Genomic DNA, 21129 nt, shown 5'->3' with positions numbered 1-21129 from the left:
GGCAAGATGATCGAAGGATTGATCTGTCAAATAAAAAAATACGCTTAAAAACAGAGTATCTTTTTTGGTTTTTATATCAAAAACGTTACGTTGGACCTCGGGAAGCTCCGCTGTTTCAAGTCGGCGGGTGCCCAGGTGACAATTGACGTATGGTGTCGTTTCTTTTTCTAATCAATTCCCAATGTGTAAAGCAATTCTTCAGGCAAAGGCATATTAGCCGGAAAATCTCACCGGCTGCATTGATGGCTTTCCTGAAGATGGGGCAGGAGCCGACGTGCATGCTGCACCAACGGCATTCTTTAGGCTATAATTCAAGTCTGCCAAGACTTGGCCTTGGGACCGTTTCATGAGGCTAGGTGGAAGCGCTAAGGGGAGTATTGAAACGAACGGGGGTAGCGTTGAAAGGATCCACGGGCTGAAAGTATCCGCGGGTGTAATTGGAACTGAGACATCACGATTCCACGGCTGTTTTAGTATAAGACGCACTTAACTTCGAACAATTCCGGTTTGAGAATCCTTGGCCCCCAGTACTCATGGCGTAGGCCTTCTCCGAACGTTGGGTATCATTCCTTTCGGGGGTTTCTCGGAAGATTTGCAGGGGGATTGCTTTGATGCATATTGCTCCTCGTCCCCACTCGGCCCCTATTTTTCGGTCCACCCAGCCGCAATATGCTGTATATGCCCCCGCCCGTAGGGTCGATTGATCAGCCATCTCTAAGCATACATTGTATCCACAGTGGGCCCCCCCTTAATCAAAGTTGGTAGAAGATTTAGCCGAACTTGGCAAGCGGGGTCCAGGGTCCAGGGTCCAGGCTAAACTTTGGAAGCTATGCAGACATTCAGGCAAGGGCTGATTTACCTCGCCACCACCAAGTTGAGTTTATACCCATTGGATATGGAGGAAAAAAAAGATAAATCGATTGAATGCGGTGATATCCTACCCGTATGAGTGACATTTATCCATATCGATGAAACATTAGCACGCACCCACCTCCGCTGTATGCAGGTCTATAGCGGCCAAGGTCGACCTAGAATATTTCCCAATTGAGCATTCAGCACGAATGGAAGAAGGACCTCGGCCGTTGTAGACCTATGCATTCGGGGGAACAACTCCATCGAGCCATCTCATTGAAATCATCATAGTCTCATCGCAACCTTGGAAGACGGGATAGCTTGGCTCTTGCCTTATATAAATATCGCCTTCAATCCTTCACGTTCTTTTTCTATCTACCAACTCACTATTCTTTGATTTGCATCGTATAGCCTTACCCACTCTTCACCATGGTTTACATCAAGACAACTGCCCTGGCTCTTCTTTTCGCTGTTCAAGCACTGGCTGGGCCAGTTGAACCCCGTCAAGCCTCGGTCAGCCTTGATACCAAGTTCAAGGCTCATGGGAAGAAATACTTCGGCAACATCGGTGATCAGGGCACCTTGACCAAGAATCAAAAGACTCCTGCGATCCTCAAAGCCAACTTCGGCCAAGTGACCCCGGAGAACAGCTTGAAATGGGATGCCACCGAGCGTAAGTATCAGAACCTGAAAGAAAAATGAATAAATGAAAGCTGATTACAGTTTAGCAAACCGTGGACAATTCTCCTTCAACGGAGCTGACTATCTTGTATCAACCCTGTACTTCGATGTTCTACATTTTACTGATGAACTATAGGTGAACTTCGCTAAATCCAACGGAAAGCTGATCCGTGGCCACACTCTCGGTGAGTAGTAAAAATCTTGGACTGCTAGAGCCATCGAGGCTAAACTTAGCAGTGTGGCACTCCCAGCTTCCAAGCTGGGTGTCTTCTATCACCGACAAGACAACCCTGACAAGTGTCCTGAAGAACCACATCACCACGGTGATGACCCGTTACAAGGGCCAGATTTACGCCTGGGTACAACAGTCTAATAATTTGAATGCTACTGAACAAATTGCTAATCTTTACAGGATGTCGTGAACGAAATCTTCAACGAAGATGGCTCTCTCCGTCAAAGCGTCTTCTCCAACGTGCTTGGTGAGGACTTTGTGCGGATCGCCTTTGAGACAGCTCGTGCTGTGGATCCCAATGCGAAGCTTTACATCAACGACTACAAGTGAGTTATAGACTTGATTTCATTTGTCGTGTATTGTGTGCTGATATTGCAAAGCTTGGATAATGCCTCGAGCGCGAAGGTCGCCGGTATGGTGAGCCATGTCAAGAAATGGATTGCTGCCGGTATCCCGATTGATGGAATTGGTAAGATATGCGCCACTCTTTCTCTCCTTGTATACCTACTTACTCCCTTCTAGGTTCTCAAACCCACCTGAGCGCCGGTGGCGGTGCGGCGGTTGCTGGATAAGTCCCCCCCCAATCTCCCTTCATGGAAATATAGCTCATAGGATTTTACAGCTCTGAATGCTCTCGCCGGTGCAGGAACCAAGGAGGTTGCTATCACCGAGCTTGATATTGCTGGTGCCGGCTCCACTGACTATGTCAATGTATGTTTCCTATTCCTTGACCTAATTCGGTTTGTTCCAAAGCTAACACACAAATAGGTTGTGAACGCCTGCCTGAACCAGTCCAAATGTGTTGGAATCACCGTTTGGGGACTGTCTGACGCGGTAATTACATTCCGGTGCACATGAAGAATATTTTACTGATGATTCAAAACTTTGCAGGATTCGTGGCGCTCCAGCTCCAGCCCTCTGCTCTTTGATACAAACTACAACCCCAAGGCTGCATACAGCGCTATCGCAAATGCCCTTTGAGTTTGACTTCGATTCCCAATATCCCTTTGATGCGGCTCACTCAGTCGGATTTAATGAATCCGTTGATACGGTTCCGTAGTACTGCTGTGCATCCACCGAAATGGCAAAAGCGAAGTTGATTTCTTCTGATCGAATAGTTGCTAGGCGAAGAGAATTTGGATGTACATGGCTACTTCAGTATGCGATCGAGTTTGGCAAGGAACACAATTTATTGTATTTGTTTTCATGAATGCTAAATATTACTGCGACCAAAAGTATCGTAGTCTTTATCATAACACGCTAAGTTGAAAAAAAAGAAGAGAATCGTCATCTATCATCTAAAAGTCAAACGGTATATACATCATGCGTAATCAGATGACAACAGGACCAGCACCCATTCGATCTTTGGGCCCGATGCTCTTTTCTCTCACAATAATAAGACCCACAATCAGACCAAGACCAACAAGTCCAACAGAGTACTCGAGACCAATATCATACTTTTCAGCTAGACTATGACCCTTCTAGATATCGACGATATTAATAACGGCAATAGAGATAGCTAATATAACACTAGAGCCAATTTAGAATATAGTATTCAACTATAAGTAATATTAATATATATAAGTGATATTAATAGAGACTAGACTTAATTGTTGGAAGGGAGTTCCTAGGCCTCGCCAAAACCCGCCCACCGCCCAAACCCGCCCGCGAAAACCCAGCCCATGGGCCGGGTTGGGTCTTAGTCAGCAAACCCGTGGGCGGGTTGTCATCCGGGAAACCCAACCCAAGACCCAAATGGGTACCCGCGATTACCCAAAAAAGCAAACAAAGCTGACTGATCATTTTACACTAAGTTATGCAGTAATTTTCGATTATCTAATTGTTTCGATGGCGTAACTACTAGCTTCTGGCTGTGAATATTTGGAAAGGAACATGAAGGGCTTGAAAAAATCAAATTGGCTAATTATAAAGACTAGTATACCTCGTAACCTCGCAGTCTGCTGGAGGGCATTGTTACCCGACCAGAAGATCTCTTCTGGCTTCTATCACTCAATTGCATGATTGGAGGCGGAAGTAAATCTGCTTCGTCGTAATCAACCACGTCTTCCTCCATACTCTCTTCTTCTTGTTCAGGTTCGTGAATATGTCTGTGTATAGAGCTCCGGCCGGTCTCTACCACCGTACACTCCACTTGGTATGTCTCCTCTGGCTCAGAGTTACCCTCGAGATTCTCGCTCTCTTCAATCTCCTCATTGTCGCTGATCGGCTCTGCATCCTCTTCGATTGCCTTCAACGCTTCATCCTCTTCAAGTGCCTCTTGGCTCTCGCTCTCCAACGGTTTCTCCAGACGAATCAATTGCTGTCCCTCTAGTGTGAGCTTTTCTGAGCACATGTACATCATCAAGTCTTGAATGGTCCCTTCGTGAAGAGACCCTCGGCGATAATGACAAATGTCTCGTGCGCTATTGAAGAGCCTTTCTACACCCGCGCCGGTGGCAGGGACCGAAAGCAAGTCTCGTGCGAGCCGAGACAGCACTGGGAATTCGCGCTCGTGTTCTTTCCAATAAAGTCGCGGCGACACAGGGACATTGGCTATTCAAGGTCAGTCAGTTGTTCCAGTGTGTTGTACTGATTGCTCGTGCCTTCGCGAAGATACTGGTCCACTTCGTCATACTCTACTCCTTCATGGAAAATCGATGCACCAGGTGGCTCGAGTAGCCGATCAAGCTCTGTGCTATGCGAATTGGAAGATCGCTGGACTGTACGGAATAGCAACTCGGGGTTCTGCTGCTGATACTGTGTGAAAGATGCTCTCAAATATTCACAGTACCTTTTTGACGTATCTTCATGGCAAGTTGAGTACTCTCGATCATCAAAAGCACTCAGTTTATACTGAGGGGCAAGTAATGTTCCAGTGCCATAGAGAAAACCGTGGTCGCGGTAGGTTTTTTCGTAGTACTCTTTCAGCTTCTGCCTCGCCACAAGCAACGCGCCATACATGTCTTTCTTCCAGGGTGTTGTCTTTCTCTTCAATCTTCGATTCGACCGTTCGATATGCTCCAGTAGTTTCCTATACACAAGGAACACACTATGGATTGTGACGTCTCTGGTCTTCATCAGAGCCATGGTGAACTGAAAAAACGGTTTGGTCAAATGAACGAGGTAGTCAATTTGCCTCCATTCAACGTCGGTAACCTTGAGCTGCGAGTATTCATGATCGCAGCAGTATTTGTCGATTACATTTCTCAGCCGGCGTGCTCGGCGAAGCATCAAAAAAGTTGAATTCCAGCGTGTCTGAACGTCATGTAACGGAAAAAGCCGAGTACCACCTGATTGGAGGCATAAAAAAGCATCACGCCGTTGTGGGCTTGCGTTGACAAAGATCGCAAAGGATCGAATCTAATGCTGTCAGTGCTCTGAGTATATTGAAAAGGTGAATATCTTGGCTCACCTTTGTCAGTGTATGAGCCACGTCTCCATAATTGATCGAATCCTTCAACCCGTGCGCTTGGGTGTCGGACCAAAAGGCTCTGACTTCTTTATTCTTAGGTGCTGCCCTGATATGTCCCAGTAGCTGTTTCAGGCAAAGCTGGATCACATGAGCCATGCAGGGAACCCGGACTATTGATTCCCTGGAGCTAATAGCTCCAATAGAGAGCAGTCTCTCTTGCAAGGCGCGTATCATGGTGTCGTTGTTGGTAGCGTTATCTGTAGTAACGCTAAAAATACGATCGAGAAGTTTTCGTTCCTCCAGTAACCGGTGCAAAACATCACTAAGGTTGTTTCCTGTATGAGGACCGTGCAACGGCTCAAAGCCGAGGAGCATTTCCCTATAGTTCCAATCTTTGTCGATGAAATAAACCGTGATTGCCATGAATGCCTGCTGAAATGGACTGGTCCAACAATCTAAAGCGAGGGAAACCTTGGCATCTTCAGGCAGATCTTGTAACTGTAACTCTTGCTGGCAATTGACTGCATCCCGGAGCCGTCTTCGCAGGGTCTTCGCTGACGGGAGTTCCAATTCTTTGGGACCAGAATATAAAAGGCTGAGTAGCCTCTGAAACACCGGGTTCTCCACCGTCTGGAAAGGCAAACGAAGACACGTAATTGTCTTCAATATCTGCTCCTCGATTTGAAATGTTGTCACTCTGTGGACACTGGGTGAGTCTCTCATGGAATGGTTCTGCAAAGAATCCGAAATCAATGACTGATTAAATCCCTTTTTCTTCCCTTTACGACAAGTGTTAGACTTTTTGTGTCTACTCATGGCGCTTGTCCCATTCCCTTTATACTGTGGATGATCAAGCACAGTGAGACAAGCCTGGCAGATGACTCGAGGACGCCCAGAATCAATATCAGCAACCTGGTCAAAGTGTTTCCACACATCAGCGTGACGCGATCCGGTGGACCATTTGATCTGGGATTGGCCTTCTCCATTCAGCTTTTGGCCGTACTCTGTTTCCTTCCACCATTCAAGAAACTCTGTCTCTAGATGCGACTCGTACGCAATCCATTTCTTTCTGTGCTGAGGTCCCACACGTCGGAGTGTCGCTGGAGGTCTTCGAGTAGTTATGTCGTAGGTTTTGCGGGGTCCTGTCAAAGGCTGCGGTCCATCTTAGTATACATGTAGATAACGCCGCAACACTCAGAGGCTAGTGGAAGGGACCATTTTCTTACGGAGGATTGAATTTCAGAATCCAAGAAGCCGTCAGATGACGGCTCAATAGAGAGCAGTGGACTGAAAGGCCGATGTATTGATCGCGATGATGAGGAAGAAGACGCCATACTGAAGTAAAAGGCCACTGATATTGGAAGAAGGGGAGATTTTTTTCATCTTGAGTACTTGATTGTGGATTTTGTTTCAGTCGCGTCGTGCGTTTGGATCTATCTATTCCTGAGTTGCGTAAAAGCCGCGGGTACCCAAAACCCAACCCAACCCAACCCAACCCGCCCGGAGATGAATACGACTTTGGGAGGACACTGAGAAGGTCCAAATCACTGATTTTAAATGATCGAACTAAAGATGATATTTTTGAGCTCACTCGAAAGATTCTCAATTGATAAATTTACATAAAATCATCAATGTGGCCTGTAATCCCTTCAGTTGTGTAAAGCAGGGCGATGGGAGCAGTGTTCTACATGTAGAGAATATATATTTCCAGGTCGATGGCGTTCATTGTTTCAATGTAATATCCACTCAAAAGCGTGACAGAAATAAATGACCAAAATTACACTAGATGACTAATCAGGGTTATCCACGATTTATGCATGTTTTTGGGTATTTTGGGCAACCCGCGGGTACCCGCCAAGAACCCATGGGCGGGTTCATCAAGGCCAAAACCCGCGGTGGGTTGCCCATGGGCGGGTAAGGAAATTGAAAACCCAACCCAAACCCGCGTTTGGCGAGGTCTAGGAGTTCCTGTCGTTGGTGGGTCATGTGACCGTGACCCTCCTGCCTATTAGTTCTCGCTCCTCTATAGCTTCTCTCTTCTTCCTTCTTTCTCTTCAGACGCACAATACTATTCTTCGAATAGCCTCCTTTCTTCCTGCCTACGATCTTGTAGATCTTCCAAGATTTATCAATTTTTATAATCCAGTTATACCTAGATCAAAAGACACTAGGCCTACTTTTACCCGCCATAATTAATTCCTGCACCCAGGCTGGGTTTTACACCCCCTGTAGATAGACTTCATAGAAGTATAACAATTCTAGTTGACAACTTCACGGATCCAGGAATACTGTCACTGCCTTTTAGGAGTCAAGTGATTAAATTGAATAATTGTAACGGGGTTCCAATGGTGCCGCCCATGGAGCCAGATTGGTCATATATAAGGCGGTTCCAGGCATATCTGACATCAGGTCAGATATAGTGGTCTTTTGGCCTAGTGGCCAACTGCGCGCCTGGACATACGCTGTTACAATAATCCTGTCACTGAATGATCCAGGTCCTTCAGTGTCTCATTCGTTTATATAGTAATAACATGGGGGGAGAATGTAATGAATGCTAACACCAATTTGTCTAAAACCCCCAAATAATGAATTAGCATAGCTCCATGGTTCCGTGGAAGTGGCAGTTCTTATTTTTCACTCTATATCTGCAGGATAGATTATCCGCATCATTTGACCGCGCGAATACGGGTAGATGAAATCGAACCATAGTTCGTTAGACGATCAGCGCCTAGATGGTGGCGGTCGGGAGAATTAAATTTATTAGCGCCGGAACAGTCCTCGTACCAATAATAGCCCAAATAAACTTGTCGAAAATTCCCATCATTTTTTTCCCTAGAATAGCGATAAATGTACTGTGAATTTATGTAAAATAGTATAGACTCCACACAAAAGTACAGAGGTGATATCAAGGTAATCAAAGTACAGAATTGAATAAACCCACTACTTCAGTAGTTTTGAGAATCTCTATACGATCTTTAATCAACTTTAAATCCTTGAGATGTGAGCTTGGATGGGGATCTAGACATTGTTCCTAAAGTATCATTTTGCGAGGAAAATGCGGTATGGCACTTAGCTTTAAGCTAAATCTACTCGTATTGATATCGAATCATAAGCCTCTCCGAGTCAGTCTCGTGTGTGTGTTCATGCGGAGCCACTCTAATCGAGATTGGTGCCCCACCCCTACGCCATAGAATATCTTCAAATGTTAGATATATCTTTAGGCCAACTCTATATACAAGGAGGTGGACTTGCAATCACAATGACGAAGGATTCTTTTCTTGGCATACGTAGTCGCTGCATCTCTGGGGTTCTAGGCAATAAAAATGAGAAAGAAACATGTCATATCTTAGATGGGCTGTACTTGTTAAGTTTCGAATGATCTAGTGTCTATAGAACAGAGACCTGTGCCCGACAAAAAACATAAATACCATCCTCGTGTCATCGAATTTACCTTCTGTTTTCCCACCCGGACTCAATACAACAGTACTAAAACAGGTCAAGCAATAATCTCATCATGAAAGTTTGCAACATTATCGTTTTTGCAGGTGGTAAGGATACCTGAACCACAATCTAGGGGCATCTCTCACGATTTTACTAGGCGCTGTCGCCCTGATCAACAATGCAGGATGCCTTGATTGGTGTAAAGATAATTTCGGCATACTTGGCCTTGCCACATGCTTTGCCCCTTCTATTCTTGGCCAGGGACCATGCTTCGACTGCGGGCCGCATAAGAAAATCTCAACAAAGGAGCTATGCTCGAAGAAATGTGTTAATCTTAACACTGACAAAAACAACTGTGGAAAGTGTGGTACTAAAGTGAGTATCCAGCATCCATGCCCTATAAAACTCAACTATTTACCTCAGTATAGTGTCCCACAGGAGTCAACTGTGAGGCCGGGGTCTGTCGCCCTCAAAACAACTGCGTCAGTGTTGGTTCGTGTGTGGGTAACCCGCCCTGCCCGGACGCCTCATGCTTTTGCCAGCCTGATGACCGGGGCGGCTCCAACGGATACTGCAACAAGCCAGGACCTTGCAGTGACTTTACGAACTGCCAGGGTCCAAAGGATTGTCCTATCCCGGGTAGTGTATGCGTCACCACTTGCTGTCCCGCCCCGAACGCTGGCAAGTGCTTCCCCCAGACAAGTTGTGTAAAAACCCCACGTCTCGCATTTTCAAGGCTCGTGGTGTCCAGGAGATTCGTAAGGTTGAGGATGCCCAGGTTGATGAGCTTTATGCTGTGTTTGAAGAGGCTATGACGAGTAGCCCCGAAAAGCGTGATATTGAGTCTCGTGAGGGGGGAAGGTGTATTGGACTAACTCTATTGAACCTAAATGAGTAATATCGATCAGTACCTACAAGTTATTTTGTTGGATTACTGTCACTGACAGGGACACTATCCTTTGGGAAGGCGCATTGGATTCTTAATTTTTTATTTTCCACTCTGCTATTATTCATCATGTCTTCTACTATTGATCATGGAAATTGTCGATGGAACCAGGCCAAAAGCAATTCAAATCAATCAATTATATGGTTATCATGTTCAAGCTGTCCAATTATTGAAAGCGTGGTGCATAGAGATTCACGCACATATTTCTATCTTCACCACTTCCAGTGGTCTGACAGACCCTTCGCAACAAATTTTGGTGCGATTGCTAAAGCTCAATTCGATTTAGTTTGGATCTAATAATTCTTATATATCAAGAAGTTGGAATATAACTAGGTACGAGGTTTGACGTGGCTACACATAAATCTGATTGTATATGCAGAGGATTTAGATATAATATATCTCGACTGAATTGATAATGTCGGTAAACCTTTGCATCCGCAAGAGCCCTGGAAGTAGCGCAGATAGATATCTCCTTGCGTCGCTCTCTCTTCCCCTCTTCTTCTTTTCTCTGTCCGTCGTTTATTCATGAGAATTACTCTTTTGTTATGCAACACGCCCCTTGTAAGTCCATTCTGCTATCAGCCTCCTTAGGTCAATCTTTTACTCTCTTATTCTCCCAATTGTATTCATGACTAAACGAAGGTCGGAGCTTTCCCTAGACTACCTACCATGTCTACTTTCAAGCCGATAGTCATTTACTGCTACAGCCGCGCATTCTCTTACCCAAATTTGTGATGGTCTCAAGTGACTGAGACAGTATGTGGAAGATATTGGTCCAAATGCAAGGAGATTTCACTGGTGTCAAATGCCATTTTGGTTGCCATCTTGGAAAGGGTCATATCATAGAGCCTCCATGCACGCCATGAGGCAAAGTTGCGATTTGATATTGCGTGAAGACACCAGATGGCTTTCATGGCAAGCATGAAAAGTCTGTGTTCCTTTTTTGGCTCATGGCTGGTCAAGCAGAATAGCTCGAAATGGGGGGGTGCTCGCCACTTGCATGAGGTAGTGCAGGATACACCACCATGGGGAGATATGGTAGATCTGGACGTATTTGACTTGTTCAAGTTAAGGTGAAGAAAATCCGAAGCAGAATCTATTGTCCACTCTGCTATCTCATCTCTAAGGGTAGGGTTGCTTGTGGAACCGTTCTTTCGCAGGTCGCGCTGGAAAATGTATGAATGGCCCAGCATAATATGAGCGCTATAGTTTTGCAATGCAAGCATTACTTCCCTCCAGCTCCTCAATCTTTTCTCCCTACCCCCTCTACGAAGTACTATCTTTCAAAAAAAAAGTAGCTCTAGGAAAATAGCCTATTTAAAATCTTCCTTAAAAAAAGTTTATATAACAGTATAAAAAAAGGAACTCGTAAAAGATAACACTCTAAAAGCCCTCAGAAAATAAGTATTGTAGTGGGAAGAGCGCGCTGGCGGTCTGACATCGCAGACAAGACGACGGGGGTGCTCAGTGCTCGGCGGGATCAGGGAGCTACGCAGGCCCCCAGGACTACCGGAATAGGAATGAGATGCTGTTTGCCAGAGAGGTGTAGGATGCTTGAATGCTAAACTATGGAAACGCGGACAAAAGCTGCCAAAACGCGCCACAGTGGCGCAAGAGAGGTGCGGCGCTGTTTCCCCACTACAGTATATATAGTAGTACAGAGAGGGAAGATGTCAGGGTGCAGTGCCCCGAGGGCCCCCCAGAGCAGGCATTCCCCTCGGGAGTAGACATAGAGTAGGCACGACCCCAGGGTGGTGCGGGAAGAAGCATGTCATTAAGAAGGGACTCCTATTACAATACGTTGTATAGGGCGGTATATTAGGCGGTAGAGATTTTATCCAAATTGGGCAATATTGATGCCTGATTCTGCCTGATGACCAATAAACGAGCCGGGCCGCTATAAGCCTGCGTAACTTTCTCATCTCACCCAGATCCCCCAGCTGCAACGTCGCACTCGGACTCAGTCGGTTTGGCCTATTTAGCGGCCGGCAAGATTTGGCCAAGGAATCAACCACCACATGGCCTGTTCTCCGATAACCGGGACTAAACCCGCTTTAATGGAGCATCGTGATTTCACTAAACTTAGAATAGATCTAATCACCCGGGTGTGTTTTCCATGGAGACAGGGGGGTTGCCACTCGCGCAAGGCACATGAGCTAGCTCAGAGTGGAGCCAGATTGCCGAGCCGCTTTCTTGGCAAATTATCTGGCGGATCAAGCCCTGCCTGGCTAACCTCAGCTCTCCGTCTGGACCTTGGGAGCAATGCTTCAATTCAAAAGCTGGAAAATATCTTGGCGTGGGATTATGTAGTGCACTCAATAATCATAGGGAACCCCCAACAAGAGCGCTAGCGATTTCTAGGCACTTGAGCTATCATCCGTGATGGCGTAAAAGAGCGAGTTTTCCATTGACTGTTCTACAAAATGGAAGTCGAGAATCTCCCAGTGACTATAGGATTATGTTAGCGAGATCAAGAATAGCGATAGAGCGACCTTACACCATCATCTTCCATGTCTCGGGATCATTTTGATAGCCGCTAAGTGGCCAATCAAAGGTCTCCTTTGACGTGGGCTCATCTGTTGGATCATGGTATGCAGCCAAATATTCATGTAGCAACGTTTCATCGGCACTGATTCTTTCCCTTGGATTGAAAGCGAGCATTCTCTCCAGTAATTCAACCCCTAGTTTGCCTAATGTTCATTACTGTCATTCTGGTATTTGTTGGGAAAACCTACCTTCCGGAGTAATGTTGGAAAGGTAAGACAAGTTCTGCCGTTCGCATTTAGGAAGCGACCGAACAAAATCCTGGGTCTTGCGTACCATATGTTAGCATTTAGATCCAGTATTTATAAGAAATCTCCAAGATACTTACATTCCGGCTTGGTATTTGATCCAACACGTCATCTGGCGGCGTACCGCGAGAATTGACTATAACACGGAATTGGTCCACATGGTCAACGCCAGGGAAAAGAGGTTTCCCCTGTAGCATTTCTCCCATGATACAGCCAGCGCTCCATATATCAACCTCTTTGCCGTAGCTTTGCCATAATAGCATGACCTCTGGTGCGCGGTAGTATCTTGTAGTGACATAACCTGTCATCTGATGCTCATAAGGACGAGCAAGCCCAAAATTACATATCTTTAAGTCGCAATCTTCGTTCACAAGGGGGTTGCTGGGTTTGAGATCTCGATGGATTATGCCCGCAGAATGAACATATTTCAATCCTCGCATGATTTGGTATAGGAAGTATTTCGTGAAGCGCTCTTCGAGTGGCCGTACACTGAGCAGTGTCTGAAGATCAGTGACTAGAAATTCTGTCACAATATAACTGTTTGATGGAGTAGATCAGCAACAGTACGGAATTTTTATCACATCAATACTTGCATATCTTCTCGAGGGGAGATAAAAATATCATTGAGGGATATGATCTGTACTATATTAGTGACTGTCGAGTTTCTGACCTTTGTGCGACTAACGTTTTCATGCATTAGCTGCTTGAGTAACTTGATTTCGCGATACGTACGCTTGGCTACTTCGCGCCTGCTGAATGGCTGCGCTATTTTCTTGATAGCGACGGTGTGAGAAGTGACCTTGTCTTTTGCGGAGCTGGGTAAAGCATATACTGTGAGCCCCAGCCATTTTCTCGAGAGCCAATGGACAAAAGATCCAGCTGCATGGGGTATTATTACCAAACGAGCCCGTGGACACCAATTCCGATGAGTTGTATATCTGTATATCTAGAATATAAGCTTTGTTAGTATCATCGTACAAGATTCGCAACTCAGATTCATCAGATACCTGTCTGTAGTTTCAAACCCCGTGCCCAGCAGGTGGGTTCGTATGGAACCTGACATTGTGAGGTGGCAACTGGAAACATGTGCCGAAGGAAAACAAGTTTTCAGTGGGATGTGGCAAAAACGGTGTAGATAAGTTGGCTTAGACTACGCCATGTGATCGAAAGACTCAACCGGCAAGCAACATATATTGTGTATGAGGGACCCGCTCCATCCATGGATGTTGTAGAGACGTACTGCGGCACGCTCCAGCGGATGCGACTAATGACATCCATGGATACTTCCCATTGCGGCAGCTACAAGATTTGCTACTCCATACCACCAAGTCATTATGGGTCGAACAACCCCCGCTGGACCAATGAGAAGCATTGGTGATGGTCTTTTTGTTTGCTCAATTAAGACGACAATCACAGTTCTATTCCGTCTAGTCTTCTCTTCTTTTACTGTGTTTGATCTTCTCTTGTGCCATATGCAAACGCGCTTGCAACAGTTAATTGAAGTGTATAAAGTCCAAATTAAAAAAAAAGACGGGTTGGGATGTTTCATGCTATGGGTCGTTCATGTCCGCGCGTTAGACCGTGGCTCGATATTTTCCCATGACTAGTATCAGGCAGTTCTAGATTGTCAAGGGGCTCATCCTAACAGGGTCACCCTGACTCGCGGTATCTTGTCACCAAACAATATTGGATCGGGATCTGCGCCCCCGCTGAGCTCACATACCACAATCTAGATGGAATTAACCAACTGGAGGCAATGGCCCACCACGCGGCCAATAACCAATTTTAGCTCGTACCCACACTTTCCTTGGCGCAATTTTCTCACCCCAGGCATACCTGATGCCTTATATGGTTAGTCTAATACGAAGCTCATCCATGGGACCAATGCTCTATGGACTACTGTTGAGACCGTTTCGTAAGCCGGCAATCCCTTTTTGTGGCTGTAGGACAACATAATTTGACATGGCGTTCCCGCCCCACACAATCTTTGCTCTGACTTTAGAGCCTTAGCTTTCCCGGAGTTGCTAGGAGACAAAAACTTTTGTCGGCAGTTGCTCGTTGTAGTTCAGTTTCAATGGCCCTGACACGTCGGTTGGGGGTGTCACAAGCCGTAGGAGTTAAGGGAAGTCGTCTTGATGAAAAGTGGTATCAAAGATGGGCAACGGGTTCTACGGTCCGAGCTTCGAATTAAAAGTGAGATCTTGGGGGTTACATGGATGCAGGTCATCCAGACTGCTCTTTCGGCCCTTGGTAAGTTCGAATCGCACAGGCCGGCTGGCCTCAATATGAGCCCTCCAAGGCAGCTCCATCCCCGCACATTGAATGAGTTACCTATTGCAAACCGTCGTATAATCTATGTCCCGATTGTATTATGAGATAAATGGGAATAGATAGAGCAAATCATACGAATCTCACAAAAATTCTCAAATGCGTAAGTTGGTCATACGTTGCATAACACCCATACTGATTTCCGAACTCCACATACCCACGCTATGTAGATGGTCGATGGCACGCTCGAAACTAGGCACCGCACAGTAGAAAGCACCGATGAAAACGCCGACCAAGGCACCGGCTTTACAGGTAACAGCAACTTGTTTCTCTTGAAGGGATACGGTAGACGATGCTTCTGAGACTGCACATCGGTTAGACCTGGTGGACGTTCTGGGGACCCGCCTGATTGTCTGAAGCACAATTCCTCCAGCCAGTAGACCTCTGGAAGCCGGCCATTTTCAAGGGGATTTCGTTGAGATTCGTTTTGTGTGATGGGTTCGTCAACAGACGACAAGTAAATCTTGGTGATCACAAAGCATGTCCGGACAGCAAAAGCCTCTGTAGAGAGATTCAGGTATTCTGGTCCCCTGGAGGTCTCGTGGTTTCCGAATGACGAGGCCCATTGTTCCCAATGGACCAGGGCTTGAACTATTTCCTCTCTCAAGATCAGCCGAGCGTGGACATCATTTAACAGGCCATCCAAGTTCAATTTTTCTTTCAAGAGGTGAAGCCGCGATGGCAATGCGAGATGGTCATGAAAACTCTTGCGTGCCTCCTCCAGAGATTGAAATTTTAGAGGAATTTCTGGACACGGGCCACATGGGAACAAGCGTGGATAACCGCGCAGCATACACAGAGAATTCAGTGGTAGCATCCTTACAACTGCTTCAGTCGACGAGTGACATGTGCGGCCGCTCAGCATCTCCTGGAGAAGTTGAATTCCCGATCGCAGATGAAGGGAGGCTAGTTTGTAGTTTCCCAGGAGCCCCTCAAAGGTAGCGAAAAGAACACTAGCTGCCAGGAAGGATGCACTTTCGGGCGCCTGAGCCGGGTGGACTAAGGACTGGATGGCATGTCCATATCGCTGGAAAGCGAAGACTTGGATAGGGTTTTGAAATGATGTGTCGTGGATGCTCCCACACTCGAGAGCTCTGTGGTATGCGCCGACGGCCATCAAGGCGTGGCTGATAGCCGGGTCATCACGGACCAAGGATAGTAGAAGGGTGGAAAATTCAGCTTCAAAAGATTTAGCCGTCCTGAGGAAGAAGTACTCGAAGGCAATACGATCCTGGTCCCCGTCAAATTGCGGGAAATATACACTCTGTTGGAGATCATGGGACGTGGTCATGTGATAGGGCTTCCCCAGTAGATAGATCTCTCTGTTTTCTCTCTCTCTCTCTCTCTCTTCTCTCTCTCACGCATCATACAATCTGTTTTACGTGCATACTGCTCTTACTAGATCGTATTCCCCATACACTCATTGGCCGTTCGATGCCTGGCACGTAGACGGTGAACTTGGCTGGAACCATGCGCGTGGCTGCAACTTCTGCATTGAGATACCGGGCACATTCGCGCCTAGAGGACTGGCACCTTTTGCAGGTTGGTTTACCTTCATCACATTTCACTCGTCGTGCTCTATGCTCTGGTCAGATGCGTTGTGGGCAGGTTAGGGTGCTGATAGCATACTTGCACGTTAGACAACCAGTCCGTACGCGTGAGCTTGAGGAGCGCATTCGCTTGGGAGTCATTCTCGGCAGTGAAGGCTATCTAGACTGGGCATGGCAATATAGAGAGGGCGATGATGGAGTGACCTCTTCCCCCTGTTGGGACACGCTGTGGGCCCAAGCTACGAATGAGACAGTATGGAATAAGCTAGTCTAAATTCTATGTATGTAAGTGTCTCTTTTGCCGCACTATTTTAAGTGGCAACTCGGACAAACTATAACCCGAACGTCACTGTCGCAACCCAGGTTGGAGTGGATATATACAGTCAGCAATGGAATCGCAGAAGAGCCTGGATGTATAATTCCTCTCCCACAGCCGTCACGAGGCATTGAGCTCGTACCGCCTATGTGTTCTTGAATATTCTCCGTGGCCCATTTTTGTGTTAAGAAACGAATCCCGTGCGTCCAACATCCATGGACGTAAGGAAAGAAATATCAGAATCTCTTTAAAGACCGTTCATGATCTGAGGTAATTGTGAACAATGTGTAAGTCACACATCAACAACCACTTCCCACAGATATGTCAAATTTTGGTTCAGACGACGTGAAGTCACGGACAAGTAGAATGTAGAATGTTATTATTGGGGTAATATTGTGATTCAGGTTGCGTTAGTAGATTAGAGTAGTATTTAAGTTGGTCCATTCAAGCTACCGAGGTGATATCCAACTTGATCAAAAGCTACTCAGAGGCTTTGTAAGGTGGCGATTATTGCTAAGTGTAAGAGTTTAAAGTCAAATAAAAATGGATTGACTTACCCTATAGTAAGTCTGTATGTAATACTGGGGGCTGTTCTTGGCCACAGCAACAAGACCTAGTAATCTTCAAAAGGATTCTTGGCTGCTTGATAGAGCACCCTATTTGACCCAAATGATGTATATCATTAACCAAATGGTTCCTATATTATACCTAGGCTTACTAGGGACTATTACACATTACAAGCTGTTTACTAAGAGTACGAAAGTAGGAACATATCATTACGTTATATATTACTTGGCTGAATGGATATTGAAGGCAAAATAACTATATTGAAAGAGTACTCCGTAACTTGAAGCCGGTTTGCAGGAACTGCAGGTTGCACAGGTGATATAACTCCATCACCATCAAATTCTACAAGTTCGATAAGATGATCTTTCTATTCTTTGTCTATCTTACTTAGTGTATATTCTTACTGTGAGAGCTACCTCAGGACTATTTCAAATAAAACGCTTCATTGCTGCCATTAAGTCTGACCCCTAAAGGATCAAATAGATCACTATGAAATTATATCTAGAAATAAATCGATCGCTCTGTATGGAGTATTGTGACGTAGGTATCCTTCCCCCCCTCTATTTCTCCTTTTTTGATACTCTGTACTCTGTACGGAGTAAGGGCAGCTTTACTCTGTGCACTTTTTCAATTGGTTAACAGGCCGTCCATTGTAAAGATGCTCCTCACATCATTTCAGAATCCACCTGTCAACTTATTTCTTGCCTACTCCGTAACTTGCCGGCTCGTTTCTTTCCTCATCTATCATTTCGATTACCATCTTACTGTGCTTGACCCACCTAGTATACTCTGTATTACATACTCCGTACCTTGGCCTTAGTATCATCTGATGTTGTCAAGAAAACGAAAATTGGAAGTCTCACCGCAGTCTTATTCCTTACTCTTCTGTCAAGAATGATCCCTCTCCTGTGAGGATGAAGTAGAGGTTGACACCTCTCTCCCCCAATCTCACATTCGTCAAATTGTGGTATAAGTTAAGGCTCATGGTATACTCTGTACGGAGTATAGAGTACGGAGTATATTGAATTAAGTCACTTCTTTGATGTGTAAAAAGAATCATGAGCTTACAATCAATAATCCGTACTACATAGTTCGGCTGACAACATGAAGTATACGATCAGTTGCCGATTCAGGAGGAGAGCGAACATGTAGTTAGTATCTAGGAGCGTTAGGAGCTCATGCACGATACATCAGGCTGCCGGTTACTCCGTAGTTCTCAACTCTATTCTTCCTTCTCCATCCCCTTGTCCATTCTTCCTCCTATTTACCCCGCATATACTCCGTATTACGGAGTAGCTTTATTGTTTATACTCCGTGTTGACCCTTTTTGGATGGTCAGGTGATCTGGCGATCTGGTTGACAGGTCTGATCTCGTCGTTCTCGCTCTCCCCCTTTTCTCTTTCTCTTCTTTTCTTTCCTCGTCATTTCTCTGCGTATTGCTACTTCTACTAAGATATCAGTCTATTCTTCAACCCTTAATTTGTGACTCTTTCATATTATCGAGAATTTAACCAGCCGTGGCAATTCGGGGAACTAAGAAATTAGTCATGAGAAACTCTCTAAAGACGAGTGTGAAGTGTACGGAGTAGACGTGCATACATATTACATATGATTACTCCATAATTCAATTGCTACCTAAGCATAGAGTAAGGATAATTCGATATGTCCAGTAACTTCCCAATCGATGGATGAGACAGAAATCAATACATGTGGACACAACTCGATATTACCAAACTTGTACTCCGAAGGAGATTCAATGTTATTCCCTAACTTCACACACTCCTTACCGATCAGCTAGCGAGTATTTTACGTCTGCTTTTAGCTCTACATGGTTATACCCGGTTAATCCTCACTCCATATTAAATAACTATCAGCTTCATGTCACACGACATGAAATTCCAACTTCTACGGAGTACTCCACACTCCGTACGGAGTACTCTGTATACCTCCCTCTCCTTTTATGGCCTCATCTTTCACCAAGACAATGGGTTGGTAACATATAGGGAAAGTGAATGCTGAATTACTGCAAAGCTTATCCAAACTCTATTTGTGTAGCTATCAAGCGACCTTGGGTCTAGGGGATATGTCCCCCAAGGGTATATACACAAAAACACTGTATCGATGTATAAACAGTTTCCATAAGTATAACAATGCCCGAGAACAAGAAGTGAAAACGAAAACGGTCGCTCATACGGAGTATTCCGTATCAAAATCTAAATAAAGACACAACTTCCAAAATCCTACGCGTCTATTGCATCTCACCTCATGTCATAGTGTACGGAGTACGGAGTGCTCTGTACAGCCCTGGAGGGTACAAAATGATGATCTGGTCAATATTAAAAGACAAAAGAGACTGACTGCAAGGGATATATGTGAGATGTCAACAATGTATACATAAGCATGCGAAGATCAGTGAGCTTACGGAGTAAAATGCCTCTACTCCGTATCCACTCCGTACCCCGAACCCCGAACCCCGAACCCCATACGGAGTACCAGCTTGGAATATACCCAGGCCAACAAAGCGGAATAAGGACTGAAAATCAACCGTTCGGTGGACTTCGTCCTCTGTACTCCGTACTCCACCTTCCATTCTCCGTATATAAGATGACGGAGTGCAGGGTAGAATTATGCCCAAATCCACCATGCTAGGGATTTAATTAAAACGAGAGATCACATCGATAGCACCAGAATTATTGCGCATGTGGATCAAGACAGGACAAAATAAATAGTGCAAATTATGGGGCTCCGTTATTTTCTACTCCAAACGGAGTACTCCGCGCTTCACAAGGAATGCACCTGGCTGGACACGTACGTATGGATTGGGAAATCTCATGCCAAATTATGCAGTAGCGGTCAACCCGGCTGCAATTTGACTATCCGCTGCAAAATACACATATGACCCTTGCTGCAGCTTAGAATATATAAATCAAGATCTCCTGGCAGTCAGGAATGGTTCAATCAATTTTATCTCACCAAACATGAAGTTTTCTATCCCCTCTCTCGCCCTCGCTGCGCTTGTTGCTCCGACTTTGGCCCAGGTGGTGCCAGGTTCGGTATGCGGGAACTTCAATCCATGATGGACTGAGTTAATCAATTCATATAGGTCGATATCAACTATCACTCCGGTTATGATAGATACCAAGGGCGCGGTGGCGAATGTTCGACTTCCAAGGCTCCGTATGTTTTGTGCTCTGTGCTTGCGGACTTTTGACTAATCAATACGATAGGGAGAAAGATGTGACCAGCATCAACATTTCTGCATTCGCACCAGGCCCTGTCACCTGTGACTTCTACACGTTTGTCTCTTTCTGCTCATCGTTTCGACAAACGCTAATACAACCAGGGGGCGCACTGCGATGGAGACAAGTACAGTCTCACTACCAAGGGAGGAATCAAGGGGCAACAATTCAGCAAGCCATTCAAAGTTGGTAGCCTGACCTGTTCCGCATAGTGCCTTGGCCATGGAATTGCATAAAGATATCGCATACGGAGTATTTCACTCGCAATAAATCAATAAAAGTATTCCGTACCCAATACCTTCATCAAGTTACCATAAAGAGCTCTAAAGCTAGAAAGATGATATTCGGGATAGTGGAGGTTTTGACACGACGGTTCGGAGAGTAGACCAATCTATTGATAACAGAGCTGGTCTACAGCATGAATCATAGATGCTGATACAAAAGTATATCACGAACTGTTAAAGGAAAAACGGACAGGCAAAGACGAGAAGAGGGAGGGTCCGGAGGGGAGAGCGATAGATCAGGCCTGCAATCTGCGTCACCTCATCATCCACCATCTTCAGCCTATTTGCTAGAAGAATATCATTGTAGGTATGGGGTCTTAGCAGCATCAATTTGGGAAGAGCTATCATTGCATGCCGTCTACCCTCGAACTGGGGAAAGAAGATAATCCCCATGCGAAAGTGGTTTCTATGGGGCATCTGAAACGTGACCCGCAATACTCACTGGTCGCCTGGTGCTTTCAACAACAGTAACTATCCCCTCACACCAAG

At 45.6% G+C, this 21129-nt stretch overlaps 4 protein-coding genes across 4 annotated transcripts; 2 read left to right on the top strand and 2 right to left on the bottom strand.

Annotated features, from left to right (window-relative positions):
- Positions 1–1281: 1281 nt before the first annotated feature.
- Positions 1282–2746, top strand: N7506_008237 (endo-1,4-beta-xylanase; the record flags this gene model as incomplete). The annotated part of the gene is made up of 9 exons (XM_056957530.1): positions 1282–1525; positions 1581–1621; positions 1670–1718; positions 1771–1892; positions 1946–2091; positions 2146–2234; positions 2388–2476; positions 2534–2599; positions 2657–2746. 9 exons carry the CDS (start codon positions 1282–1284, stop codon positions 2744–2746), a joined length of 936 nt encoding a protein of 311 aa, XP_056806920.1.
- A 9175-nt stretch (positions 2747–11921) lies between these two features.
- Positions 11922–13419, bottom strand: N7506_008236 (OS2 protein; the record flags this gene model as incomplete). The annotated part of the gene is made up of 6 exons (XM_056957529.1): positions 11922–12012; positions 12062–12245; positions 12300–12375; positions 12437–12893; positions 12938–13294; positions 13364–13419. 6 exons carry the CDS (start codon positions 13417–13419, stop codon positions 11922–11924), a joined length of 1221 nt encoding a protein of 406 aa, XP_056806919.1.
- A 1360-nt stretch (positions 13420–14779) lies between these two features.
- N7506_008235 (uncharacterized protein) lies at positions 14780–15975 on the bottom strand (the record flags this gene model as incomplete). The annotated part of the gene is made up of 2 exons (XM_056957528.1): positions 14780–14928; positions 14976–15975. 2 exons carry the CDS (start codon positions 15973–15975, stop codon positions 14780–14782), a joined length of 1149 nt encoding a protein of 382 aa, XP_056806918.1.
- Positions 15976–20095: 4120 nt separating this feature from the next.
- On the top strand, positions 20096–20568 carry N7506_008234 (uncharacterized protein; the record flags this gene model as incomplete). Its single annotated transcript, XM_056957527.1, has 4 exons — positions 20096–20170; positions 20221–20294; positions 20345–20417; positions 20461–20568. 4 exons carry the CDS (start codon positions 20096–20098, stop codon positions 20566–20568), a joined length of 330 nt encoding a protein of 109 aa, XP_056806917.1.
- Between the last annotated feature and the right edge of the window lie 561 nt (positions 20569–21129).

Source organism: Penicillium brevicompactum (genome assembly GCF_028827555.1).
Source record: "Penicillium brevicompactum strain IBT 35665 chromosome Unknown utg000006l_segment0_segment0, whole genome shotgun sequence".
NCBI lineage: Eukaryota > Fungi > Ascomycota > Eurotiomycetes > Eurotiales > Aspergillaceae > Penicillium > Penicillium brevicompactum.
This window is presented reverse-complemented; position numbering and strand designations above follow the sequence as displayed.